The 13,972-nt window shown below is 38.4% G+C and overlaps 1 protein-coding gene across 11 annotated transcripts in view; it reads right to left on the bottom strand.

Annotated features, from left to right (window-relative positions):
* OXR1 (oxidation resistance 1) overlaps positions 1-13,972 on the bottom strand; it is a 453,716-nt gene that overhangs the window by 70,728 nt on the left and 369,016 nt on the right. For 2 of the 11 annotated variants that reach the window (XM_023248294.2, XM_023248295.2), the window contains exon 1: positions 4,454-4,765. The exons of 6 other annotated variants lie outside the window; for them this stretch is intronic. In XM_023248294.2, the coding sequence (XP_023104062.2) occupies positions 4,454-4,652 (199 nt within the window). In that variant the 5' untranslated portion in view covers positions 4,653-4,765. Of the gene's footprint in view, positions 1-831; positions 860-4,141; positions 4,287-4,453; positions 4,766-13,972 lie in introns of those variants that run through there. 3 more of the 11 variants (XM_023248296.2, XM_006943347.5, XM_019823032.3) reach the window with 3 other exon arrangements.

Genomic DNA, 13,972 nt, shown 5'->3' with positions numbered 1-13,972 from the left:
GTGCTTTTGATAGCTGATCAACTCCAAGAGAAAACAAACTCAATAATCCTATTATAAACTTGGGTAATTAAATATTCTCACATCCATAAACTGCATGTATAAATTTACTATATTCTATTTTAAACACTTTAATTGCCTCTAACAAATAAACCTTCTAAGAGCTGTACGTAAATACATTAGAATAAAGTTCTAAACATAATTAACATTAAGCTCTAAATATTCTCATGGTTTCTAAATTTAGCCAAATACTTGTGCCTCTCAATTTATAAAACAATTACACAAATACTAACTTTAAATAGTATTTACAAAACTAATTTGTATTCACTTTAATAAGGCCTAATTCTCTGAAACACAATATTTTGAAGACCAAGTACACTGATTATTCCTAAACTTAATACAAAAATACTAAAACTAAACATTTAATAAACTTTATCATTCCTATATTTACTTCTAACCTTATCATGGATAAAAGATCCCTTAAGAAAAATAGCAATTCTCTAAGTGTGGTCCTCAGAACAGCAGCACCAGCATTACTTGGTAAAGTGTTAGAAATGTGAATTATGGGGCCCAACCCACAAGCACTACTACTACATCAGATATTCTGGGGAAGGGGCCCCTCATTTTTGTTTTAACAAGATTTTCAGGTGATTCTGACACACACTAAAGTCTGAGAATCATTGCTTTACTATAGCCTCAAATATTCAGAGGCAGTTTTGTCCTGAAACAGGTAATACAAGACTTCCAGTGATCCCGTGAGATGAGCAGCAATTCTAAAATAGGGAAATCTACCTCATACTTGAGAAGGAAACGATATTATGAGCTCAAACTTACCATCAGTTACCATCAGAGCAGGTTGAGATTGTGTATCAAGGTGAGGTTCTTCTCTCTCCCACAGTTCCCACCTTAAGAAATGAGACTAAGTACAGACATCTAGGGTCACCCTCTTCCACTGACCAACACTGTGAGTTTTGTTTTTTTTTTTTAAATAGTCACTGCAACAAGTGGCCCTCCAAATCTTTTAGAGGCACTTGGTCTTTTACGGGTTCAAGATAAACTATTATCTAACTCTTATAGATAATCTGCATCTGCAATTTCCAACCTAAAATATATCTAAGTTTTCTAACATCTTCATTGGATTTTGCTTTTTCAACTCATTTAAATTATCTAGCGTAAAGAAGCTTCAATGACAATCCATCCTAGCCTTTAACTAATTTAACTTGTCTTAATTTAACATCATACATGATAGAGCTCTATGTTCTTCTCACATTTTTTCCCCCTAAGAAAGCTATAACTCTTAGAAATATACTCAAAGATAACATTCAAATGGATTCTAGAGTCTCCATCCCTTACTTCTCTGTCTGGCTGCGTTTTTCATCAGGAAAATAGGATAGCAGTACCCACCTAGCTTGCAGACTTGTTATTGTTAGGATTAAATAAAATATTCGCTAGTGGCCGCCCCAATGTTCTTGGCAGTTTTATGCTTGTTGCTGTTTCCTCCTAAAATATAAGCGTTTTAACTGCTAAAAAATTAAAATAAAATTTAAACAGGACTGAGATGTATTTAAAGTATACTGTCACCAAGTGGGAAAAGTTGACATAGCAGGGTAGTTTGTGGTAATAACTGTATCACAATAAACTGAGACTTAAACTTGATAAATCTTATTTAAACTTACTTATAACCATATGATCTAGTAAAGTGAATACTTTCAAAGGCTTCATAGTATAGGCTTATGGTCATGCTCCCAAACAAGAGCAATACTCAAGGTCCAAAAATTTTTCTTGAATCAAGTCATAATTGACTCTTTAGGTAAAAACAAGAATTGCAACATGTTTCTTTCAAACTGTTATTAACTATAGCAGTGGTGTGATAAGCTCCTTAATGTGTCCAACCCCAATTATGGTTTTCTTGGGGGCAACTATATAATGTTGGGAGTCAGAAAACACTAAAAGCTAGTAAGAGCAAAGGCAGCCACCTAGGAAAGGAGTAAAGGCATCAGTAACACTAACAGTCCAGTAAGTGGTTTGTTTACAGAAAAGAGTAAAATCAAGAATTTTCAACCAAAATTTTATCTAGTTCATCCTTAATATGTCAACAGGAATGCTATTTTACCAACATAGCTGATTTTATCAACTGAACACGAAATGGGGCAAGATCACTAACAACAAACAGGTCCCAAAGTACATCCAATCTACAAGGGGTCTGTACAAGAAATACTGCTATAGTACATAGGAGACTTTAAAGAACTGAACGAAGGGTGAGAGACAAAAGGAACCTTAGGCAACTGTTATAAACATCTGAAATAAAGGCAATCACAAACAGTAAGGGCAAAAGAAAACCTTCAGACTGACACTCATTCTGACACACACACACACACACACACACACACACACACACACACACACAGAAAATAAAACACCCTATATCCGAACTTCATTGGGAGTAGGCAGCTGCAAAAAAAGAGAGTTCTCATTTTAAGCAAGGCTAAGCAGAAACTAATAAAGCACAACCTATTTTTTTTTTTTTTACCTGTGTATACATGTGTTGCCTCTCAAAAGGAGTCAATCTAGGGAACTAAACTTACTCTAAAAATGATGGTCAAATTATTCCTGGGGCACTTATTTCTTGAACCGCCTTCAGAGCCCCGTAGGCATAACTTCATAGATCCACAATGTTTTTATACCCAAATGCTATTTTCTAGCTTTACCACCAGTCATTTTCACTAGTTGTGTTCTAAATGAAAAAGAGCTCTGAAATTGAGAACCTTGAGGATCATCTCATCAGCTTCATTTACAAACAAGAAAATATAGGCCCAAAGAGATTAAGTAAAATTTACAAATTCTTTCAGCAAGTTAATGACAGGCATACCTGCCCACCTAACTGTAGTCATAACTGGGACGTCACAAGGCCTCTCCAACTTGTGTCAGAGATCTGGGGGCACCATAAATATTAAACAATGTGCCATGAGTTGATAAGGCAGCTTCAATACAAGAGGAATTTTGAAACTGCAGCTCTGAAGGAGAGTGTCAGCTATAGCAGTCTGCTCAATAAATGTTTTCCAATGAATGAATCGGATATATATGTTTAGGCTCTTTAAAAATACCTATCATATTCCTTCCTGCTTAAGTTCCACCACATAGTTCTGAATTCTCCATCCATCTAGAGATTGGTCACATATCAACTGTTTTCAACCAGGCAACTAAAGGCTCATTTTCAAACATTTTAAAATTTCAGTCCTCATCCTTGGTCCCACCTTTAGAATTATGCATCTGGTTAACACTCTTCAAAGCACAAATAAAGTAGCCCCTTCTGCGTTTTCTAATTCCATAAACAGGAATTCTAAAGATAGGTTATGCAAAGTGAGAAAAAAAAAATATTTAAAGGGGCCATGCTAAAATTAAGATTTTAATATTCAAGTTTCTTCCAAGCTTCACTTACACACCTATACCCACAGATCTATAGATGTGTCCACCTTTTCACTGCTTTAAAACGAACAGCAGAATGTGGAGTGTGGATAGATTTTATACCGAGTTCCTCTGTCCACTCTAAACTCTCGAGTGTTCCTAAGTTTACTCTCCTAACAGCAAAGTGCATATTAAAACAACTAACAAAAACAAAATACAAATAACTAGGAGAGGCCTGCCACTTATTTATTAACTTAGAGGAGGCCAATGACACTGGGGCAAGTTAACCATACGCAATACCTCTGCAGGGAGCGCTTTTTAAAATTCCATAAGGCATCAATATTGTGCCTCCGTGACTTTTTTTTTTTTTTTTTCTTGAAAGAACGGCACGAAGCCATTATGACGAAAGAAAACTAACCTAAGAGCGGGTACAAGTGGTCACTGGGAAGAAAAAGTTTCTAAGTTCTGCCATCTCAAGACAACACGCACGCAGCCTTTCAAAGTACAGGACACAAAAATCAACTTAGGTTCCGGTGTCAATTACGCGTTTTCTCTTCCAAAGCTATTAGAAGTGCTGAAGTGAATCCTAACAGTTGACAAATATCAAATAAAAACACTGACTCAAACCAAAACCAAGCCAGGCACGGCGTTCTTAGCCATCTCAAAGACGAAAAACACCGGCAGGGTAATTGGTGCCGTAGTCCCCTCCCAGCGGGAGGGCAAGAAGGATGGCTCGTACCCTCGAAACGCTTGGCGGGGTAAGCACAGCCGAGTCAGGTGAAGAAAGCAGGAAGAGCAGAGCAGGAAAAGCTACGACGCACACAGAAAGTCTTCCGTCCCCGGAGCGGGGCGAGTCCTTCCCTCCTCGCCCCCTCCCTGCCTCCCGCCCGGGCACACCTGCCAACGCCCGGCCGCGCGACCCCCGCCCGCTCAGTTCGCGTCCGGCGCCAGCCGGGGCCGCGCACGCCCACCCCGAGCCCTGACCGCCGCCCCCACCCTCAGCCCCCAGCCCGGGTCGGCCGCGCGGGAGGCGAAGGAAGGCTGGGCTCACCAGGTCCCTCCGGGCTGGACGGCGCCGGGGGCCGGTGGGGCGGGGACCCGCAGCCGGGGTCCCCCTGGGCGGGCTCCCTCAGGTAATCCTCGAAGCGCACCTGCCGGGCTTCGCCGCCACCGCCGAAGCCCCACAGGCGGTTGGCCGTGCCCCGCAGAAGGCGCCCGCTCTTCCCCGTGAAAGTGGTCAGGTAGTCCATGCCGCCGCGGGGCAGGGGCCGAGGAGGCCGGCGGTTTCTGCGGCGGCGGCAGCCACTGGGTGCGCGCCTGCCCGCCCCTGCGACCCGACCCGGGGACGGTGGCTCCGCGCGCCTCACAGGAGGCGGGGAGGGGGAGGGGGCTGCCCCAGCTTGGCCTGGGGGCGGACCATCAGGAAACTACGCATCGGGGGGAGCAGAAGCTCACAAAAGTTTTGAAAAGTTTTTCTTGTGGCTCCCAAACGCCAAGTCAGGTCTTAACTTGTGAAGTAAGTGCATTCTCACTGGAACAGACGCAGTGACGAAAAACCCGCAGCTTTTAAGCAAGTCAGACCGGTTCTATCTGTTCCTCCACCCCCCCGCCGTCCGGCCCCAATGGAGTAGGCCTGCCCCGCCCTGCCCCGCCCCGCCCCGTCCGGACTCGACCGGACTTTCAGGACAGCTTGGGAAAGGGGAGGAGGGTGAGCTTTAGGGCCCTAGGGCTGAGCTGGGGATAGAAACGGTCAAAATGGCCCAGGGGAGTCTTTGCTGGAGTTGCACAGAGTTTGGGAACGTAGGAGGGCCGTGTCAAAAAGTTTGCGTGGGGGGGGGGGGGTGTAAAGAGGAGGGAAACAATTCACTTGAAACTTTTGCAGCTTGTAATTGGTGGGGGGCGGGGTGCGGGTAGACAGGAAGGAGGGAAGGTTAATTTTAACATAAAATTTCAGTCATAGTTAAAGTAAAACCAACCTAGAGAAAATGCTTCTTAGGAAGCATTATGAGACCATATTCGTAGAATAAGGCATTAATAGTCACGTGTTAAGTTCGTTGTAGCATTATGAACTGATGCTAGTTTGACATTCCATGAATCTGGTCCTTTAAAGCAAGGTAATTAAGGGCTTCAGTGTGCAACCTTATCCTCCTTTAGGCAAAGAAGGAGCAATGACTTTTGACACATTTACTACGTTTCCTGTGGGATCTGGTTATACTCTTCCGTTCACATCTGTTTATATCACTTCTAGTTTTTCTCACGCATTAAATAAATAAACTTCTTTTTTGGAATTACCAATTTATTCATGTCTGTGAAGAAACGTTTTGAATTACTTAGGGGTTGAAGAGTTGATCATAGCAAATAATAGAGTCCAGAAAATCTTTAAGGAATTTAAGCTTTTTGCCAAACCATAAAGATGATTCCCTCCTCCCTTTTTCTAATTGATCTTTTTCCCACCATCACCATTTTCAGATTAAATTCTTACAGGAAAAACTTCACCATTCTAACAACAGTATCACCTTTATACCTGGTTAAAAATACAGAATGTTTGGGCTGTACCCCCCCCCCGAATGTAATTCAGTGTTTGTGAGAAAGGACCCAGGAATCTGCATATCCAGCAATCATTCACGTATTCAGAGGTGCTGCTTGGGAAAGCACTGCCTTCTGGACCTCCTATGGGACCCATGTGGTGGAATGGTAAGTGGCTCCTAGTTTTTCCGAGATTTCCATTTGATAAGGAAGCATTACCACCCTTAGCACCACTTGTAAAATCTCACAGAGGCTCAGTAAGCTTAAAAATTGCATTGGAATGACCTAAGTCAGAACCTAACTCTGATGAACTAAACTGAAATTCTTTTTCTAAGATATGTTTTACATCTTGAGATTTATCATTTAGTTTGTGATAATCATATCCAAAATAGCGTTTGAGTATTTTACACTTGATTAAATCTGCACTTCTACATCCAACCTTAGCAGGAACCTGTACTCTACTAGATCAAATACAGGTGTACAGGCAGTTAACCCATGATTTTTTCTGCTTCTGTTTCATGGAGACCTAGAACAGCAGGAGACAAAATGTATAACTGTGATGGGCTTTACAAATTTTGATTTAAACACAACTAAGCCCTAATGTCTCCAAAATCCTTTTATTCATATAGTCTATCAGCTTTTTTATTCTTCATATTTGTTGTCTGAACCATCACTATTCCCCTGAAGTTACTAAATTCATCATTACAAAATGTTACTGTGCCTTCTGTATGTAAAATCATAGGCCACCCAATATGAATACTCTCACTTTTCTTCCTTTTTTCTCTTCCATCTACAACAAGCTCATCTCCATTATTTTGCTTCAGAAGGAAGGAAGTCCTTACTCCTGTACATGCTGTTCCTTCTCCAAATTAACTCTTGATCTTAGTCTGGTTTATGTTGTCTGTGACTTGCCAGCCTTATTACTTCTCTCTTGTATTATTTTCTCTCTCCACTCTGGTTTCTTCCCTTTTATCCCACCAGGATCACCCACATAAATCCTTTCCATCCTTAAAAAAAAAAAGTCTCTTTATACCATGCTTGCCTCATCCAGAAACCTTTGCCTCATTTAAAAATACCTTTATTGACATATGATTTACAAACCATATAATTCACCTGTTAAAAGTATACGATTCAACGGATGCTGTATAGTTTCACGGTTGTTAAGCCATCACCAAAATCTAATTTATCAACATTTCTATCACCCCCCAAAAAGAAACCTCTTACCTATTTGCAGTCACTCCCCATTCCCACCCCCAGGAGTTGATGACCACTAATCTACTATCTGTCTTTATGGATTTGCCTTTTATAGAGCTCATACATATGGAATTATATAATATCTGGTGTTTGGTGTCTGACTTCTATCACTTAGCATAATGTTTTTGAGACTTATACATGTTATAGCAAATATTAGTATTTCATTCCTTTCTATTGCAAATAATATTCCATTGATGGATATATCAAATTTTATTTATCCATAAACTGATGAGCATTTGGAATATTCTCAGTTTTGGGCTATTATGTATAATGTTGCTATAAACATCTATGTGCAAATTTTTTTATGGATATATGTTTCATTTCCCTATATACACAATACTGTAAGCTTAAGTTCTATAACATGATGATTTGATACAAGTATATATTGGAAAATGATCACCCTTTTCCTCCATCAGTGCACACAATTCTTTTTTATTTTTGGTGGTGAAAACATTGAAGATTTATTCTCTTAGTAATACTCAAGCATATAATACACTATTGTTAACTCTAGTCATCATGCTGTACATTGGATCCTCAGAACTTACTCATCTTAAAATTGGAAGTTTGTACCATCTGAACACCATCTCACCATTAACTCCAACCCCCATCTCCCCATCCCCCTGCGACCACTATTCTACTCTTTCTAAGAGTTCACCTGTTTTCAATTCTACATGTGAGATCATACAGTATTTGTCTTTCTTTGACTTCTGTTTCACTTAACATAGTGCCCTCAAGATCCATCCATGTTGTTGCAAATGACAGGATTTCCTTCTTTTTAAAGGACTAATATTCCTGTGTGTGTGTGTGTGTGTGTGTGTGTGTGTGTGTGTGTGTATCACATTTTCTTTATCCATTCATCCAATGATGGACATTTAGGTTTTTTCCATGTCCTGGCTATTGTGCCTAATGCTGTCCGTGAACATGTGAGTGCAGATACCTCTTCAAGATGGTGATTTCATTTCCTTCAGATGCATACCCAGACATGAAATTGCTGGATCATATGATAGTTCTAGCTTTATTTTTTTGAGGAACCTACATACTGTTTTCCACAGTAGCTGTACTAATTTATATTCCTACCAGTAGTGCACATGTTTCCCTTTTGTCCAACAGCCTTGCCAACACTTCGTATCTCTTATTGTTTTGACCATAGTCATTTTCACTGTTGTGAGGTGTTATCTCACTGTGCTTTTGATTTGCATTTTCCTGATTACTGATATTACACATCTTTTTGTGTACCTGTTGGCCACTTGTATGTCTTCTTTAGAAAAATGTCTGGTCAGGTGTTTGCCTGTTTTAGCATTGGATTGTTTGATTTTTTGCTCTTGATTTTTATGACTTCCTTATATATTTGGATATTAACCCCTCATCAGATAAATGGTTTGCAAAGGTTTTCTCCCATTCCTTAGGTTGGGTTTTCATTTTATTTATGGTTTCTTTGGCTGTGCAGAAGCTTCTTAGTTTGATACCCTACTGGTTTATTTTTGCTTTTTTTGCACGCACTTTTGGTATCATATCCAAAAACATCATTGCTAAGACCAATGTCAAGGAGCTTTGTTCCTGTTCCCCACCCCCCCAGGAGTTTTACAGTTTTAGGTTTTACGTTTGCATCATTAATCCATTTCTAGTCATTTTTTGTGTCTGACTTAAGGTAGGGATCCAATTTCATTCTTTTGCATATGAATATCCAGTTTTCCCAACACCATTTACTAAGGAGACTGTCCTTTGTTCATTGAGTATTCTTGGCTCCCTTATCAAATATTAGTTGACTATGTATGGGTGGTTTATTTCTGGGCTCTTGATTTTTTTTTAAGTTTATTTATTTTGAGAGAGAGCGAGTGAGTGGGAGAGGGACAGGGAGAGAGGGAGAGAGGGAATCCCAGATAGGGTTGATGCTGTCAGCACAGAGCCCTGTGTGGGGCCCTACATGGGGCTCGAATCCACCAATCAAACCATGAGATCATGACCTGAGCCAAAATCAAGAGTCTGACTCTTAACTGACTATGCCACCCAGGTGCCCCCTGGGCCCTTGATTCTGTTCTGTTGATCTATGTGTCTGTTTTTTTTTTTTTAAATGCTTTTTTTTTTTTCAACGTTTATTTATTTTTGGGACAGAGACAGAGCATGAACGGGGGAGGGGCAGAGAGAGAGGGAGACACAGAATCGGAAACAGGCTCCAGGCTCTGAGCCATCAGCCCAGAGCCTGACGCGGGGCTCGAACTCACGGACCGCGAGATCATGACCTGGCTGAAGTCGGACGCTTAACCGACTGCGCCACCCAGGCGCCCCTCTATGTGTCTGTTTTAATGGCAGTACTATACTGTTCTGATTACTATAGGTTTGTATATAGTTTAAAATCAGGAAGTATGATGTGTCCAGTTTTATTCTTCTTTCTCAGGATTGGCTATTTGGGGTCTTTGCAATTCCATATGAATTTTAGGATTGTTTGTTTTATTTCTATGAAAAATGCCACTGGACTTATATAGGGATTGTATTGAAAATGTAGAACACTTTAGGTGGTAAAGGAATTTTAACAATATCATTCTAATACATGAACACAGAATACCTTTCCATTTAATTGGATCTTCAATTTCTTTCCTCAATGTCTTATAGTTTTCAGAGTTGAGATCTTTCACCTTTTTGGTAAATTTATTGCTAAGTATTTTATGGTTTTTGATGTTGTTATAAATGGGATCATTTGCTTTATTTCTTTTTCAGATAGTTCATGGTTAGTCTATGTGAATGGAACTGCTTTTCTATATTGATTTGTATCCTGCAACTTTATGAAATTTATTAGTACTAACAGTATCTTCATGGAGTCTTTAAGATTTTCTATATATAAGATCATGTCATCTGCAAATAGAGACAATTTTCTTTCATATTTGATTGTCTTTTATTTCTTTGTTTTGCCTAAATGCTCTGGCTAGAACTTCCAGGACTATGTTGAAAGGAGTGGTGAGAGTAGGCACCCTTGTCTTCTTCCTGATCTTAAAGGAAAATCTTTTACCACTGAGGGTGTTGTTAGCTGTGGACTTGATATGGCCTTTATTATGTTGAAGTACATTTCGTCCATACCCAATTTATTGAGAGTTTTTGCCATGATGGGAGACTGAATTTTGTCAATTATTTTTTAGCATCTATTGTGATGATTGTGTGATTTTTATCTTTCTATTAATGTGGCATATAACATTTATTGATTTGCATATTTTGACCATTCTTGCATCTCAGGGTTAAATTCCCCTTGATCATGGTGTATGATCTTTCTAATATGCTACTGAATTTGGCTTGCTAGTATTTTGTTAAGAATTTTACATCTCTAGTTATTAGAGATATTATCCTGTAGTTTTCTTTTCTTTTGGAGTCCTTATCTGGCTTTGGTACTAGGGTAATGCTGGCCTCATAAAATGAGTTTGGGAGTGTTCCCTCCTCTTCAATTTTTTGGAAAAGTTTAAGAACTGGTATTAATTCTTCTTCAAATGTTTGACAGAACTCTCCATTGAAACCATCTGGTCCTGGGCTTTTGTTTTTTGAGATGTTTTTGATTACTGATTCAGTCCCTTACTCATGTTTGGTCTGCTCAGATTTTCTACTTCATCATTCAATTTTAGTATGTTTCTAGGAATTTATCCATTTTTCCCAAGTAATCCAATTCTAGGCATATAATTGTTCCTATGGGTCTCTTAAGAACCTTCATGTTTGTGTGTTATCAGTTATAATGTCTCCTCTTTCATTTCCAAATTTATTTATAGCTGTTTACTCTTTTTTTCTTAGTCCAGCTAAAGGTTTGTCACTTTTGAATTTGTCACTAAAGGTTTGTCTTTTCTATTGATTTTCTGGTCTCCATTTCATTTATCTGCTGTGATCTTTGTTAGTTCCTTCCAACTTTTGAACTAAGTTTGTTCTTTTTCTAGTTCCTTGTGGTATAAAATCAGGTTATTTATTTGAGATCTTTCCTTTTCCTTAAATTTTTCTATAAAATTCCCTCTTAGTACTGACTTTGCTGTTCTAATAGTTTGGGTATGTTGTGTATTCCAATTTTTTTGTTTCAAGATACTTTTTGCTTTCCCCTTTGGCCCCCACTGGTTGTTCAGGAGTGTGTTGTTCAATTTCCAAATATTTATGAATTTTCCCTCCAGTTTTCTTCCTGTTATTGATTTCTAGTTTCATAAAATTGTGGTTGGGAAAGATATTTTGTATAATTTCAACCCTTTTAAATTTGCTGAGACTTGTTTTGTGATCTACCATATGATCTATCCTGGAGAATGTTCCATGTGCACTTGTGAAGAATGTGTATTCTGCTGCTGTTGGATGGAATGTTCTGTATATGTCTGTTAGGTCCATTTGGTTCAAAGTATAGTTTAAAACCAATATTTCCTGGTTGATTTTCTGTCTGGCTGATCCATCCATTGTTGAAGGTGGGAGATCAAAGTTCCCTATTATTACTGTACTGTTATCTATTTCTCCCTTCATATCTCTTAATATTATTTATTTATTTATTTGGAGAGAGAGAGAGAGAGAGAGAGAGAGAAAGAGAGCACACACACTTGCATGAGCAGGAGAGGGGCAGAGAGAGAGCAAGAGAGAGGATCCCAAGCAGGCCCCCATGAACTGTGAGATCATGACCTAAGCTGAAATCAAAATTCAGATGCTCAACTGACTGAGCTACCCTGGCACCCCCCACATCTGTTAATATTCTTAAAAATATATTTAGACACTTCAGTATGGGTACATTTATGTTAATGATTATTATATTTTCTTTTTTTCATATTTATTTACATTTGAGAGAGGGAGGGAAAGGGGGGGCATAACAGAGAGAGATGGAGACAGAATCTGAAGCAGACTCCAGGCTCTAAACTGTCAGCACAGAGCCAGACGCGGGCCTCAAACTCACAAACCATGAGATCATGACCTGAGCCAAAGTCAGATGCTTAACCAACTGAGCCACCCAGGCGCCCCAGATTATTATATTTTCTTAATGAATTGACACTTTTGTCATTTTGTCAGGACGTTGTCTCTCATTACAGTTTTTGACTTAAAGTCTATTTTGTCTACTCTAGGTATAGCTACCCTTGCTCTCTTTTGGTTTCCATTTGCAGGGAATATCCTTTTCCATCTCTTCACTTTTAGTCTATGTTGTTCCTGTAGCTAATGTGAGTCTCTTGTGGGTGGCATATACTTGCATTTTGCTGTTTTGTTTTTTGTTTTAAATCAGTTTAGTCACTCCATGCCTTTTGATTGGAGAATTTAAACATTTACATTTAAATTAACAGGTAAGAAGGATTCTATAAGTAAAGGCTTACTGTTGCTATCTTAGAGTTTTCTGGCTGTCACTTAGTTCCTTTGTCCCTTTCTTCCTGTCTTCCTTTGTAAATGGATGGATTTCCATAGTGGTATGCTTTTATTTCCTTCTTTTTGTCTTTTGAGTATCTTACTGTAGGTTTTTGCTTTGTGCTTACCATGAGTTTCACATAAAACATAACAGATTATTTTAAGTTGCTAATTTAAATAGCATGTAAAGACTCTACACTTTTACCCCTCCCTCATTTTATTTATGATACCCCAATTTTAAAATGTGAATCCAGTAATAAATTATTGTAGCCATACTTATTTTTAATACTTTTGTCCTTTAACCTTTTTATTAGGGATAAGTGATTAATACACCACTACATTACAGTATCAGAGTATTCTGAATTTAACTATATAATTATCTTTGCCAGTGTGTTTTATATTTTCATATGTTTCTGTGTTACCAGTTAATATCCTTTCACATTTCAGTTTGAAGAACTCCTTTTGGCTTTTTTTTTTTTTTTTTTTTTTTTTTTAGGGCAGATTTAGTAATGAACTCCTTCAGTTTTTATTTGTTTGGGAAAGTCTTTAACTTGCCTTATTTCTCAAGGACAGGTTGTTAATTCATGGAAATAACGTGATGTGTACCTGGCAACTGTTTTCTGTGATAGAAATGTCAGCACTCAAATTTCTGATGTGATAAACAGAATCACTGATAGAATCAATAAAGTGGACTGACACTAAACAAAGAGGTTTTGTAAGTGTTAAGAAACAAAGGAATGAATTTACTATTCACTTAGTATATCTACATCTGCTAGTAAACCTAAAGCCTAACTTAGTGGATATCCAAATTGGTTCCCCCTTAGTGCTTCTTTCTCCACTAAAAGGGTTTCACTAGCATTCAAACTTCCTATCATATGAGAAGCACCTGTGTCAAAATTACCACAGAAAGGAAGAGAAGGTTGTTTGGATACCACCTTGATCAAAACAATAAAAAGCATTTGATAAAGACTTAATTTAACAGAATAGGAAAGAACTTACTATCGATTAAAAACAAATTCCCCTCTAATAGATGCCAATCCTGAATATAATCATTACAAATCCTACTAAAAACCAAGTAACTTTTGCTCAATTTGAAAACTATCTAAAACGTGTTAACTACTACACTAGTCAGAAAACAAACAAACAAAAACATATGTAGGTAATCAAATCAAGCAAGGACCTAGGAATAACATCATTGAAAATTATAACTGAAACTTAAGTCACAGTAACTCACATCAACTTGCCATATAATTATTTGAGGACTATAATCAAAGATTATAATTATGTAATTTCAGCTCCAAATATTCCATACCTGGAGTGTGGCAGCTTCTGACTCTTGGATCAATTTCACTTAGCTCTTTGAAAAAATGCCAAGAGATATTACCATTTATAACCAAATTTGTAGAAACTTACAAGGCTTTAAAAGCCTTTGGGATCAATGGCCAATCAAAATCCCCATAGAGGA

This window comes from Felis catus, chromosome F2 (genome assembly GCF_018350175.1).
Source record: "Felis catus isolate Fca126 chromosome F2, F.catus_Fca126_mat1.0, whole genome shotgun sequence".
Classification (NCBI taxonomy): Eukaryota; Metazoa; Chordata; class Mammalia; order Carnivora; family Felidae; genus Felis; species Felis catus.
Note: the sequence above shows the minus strand (reverse complement) of the source record. Positions and strands in the feature narration are given on the sequence as shown.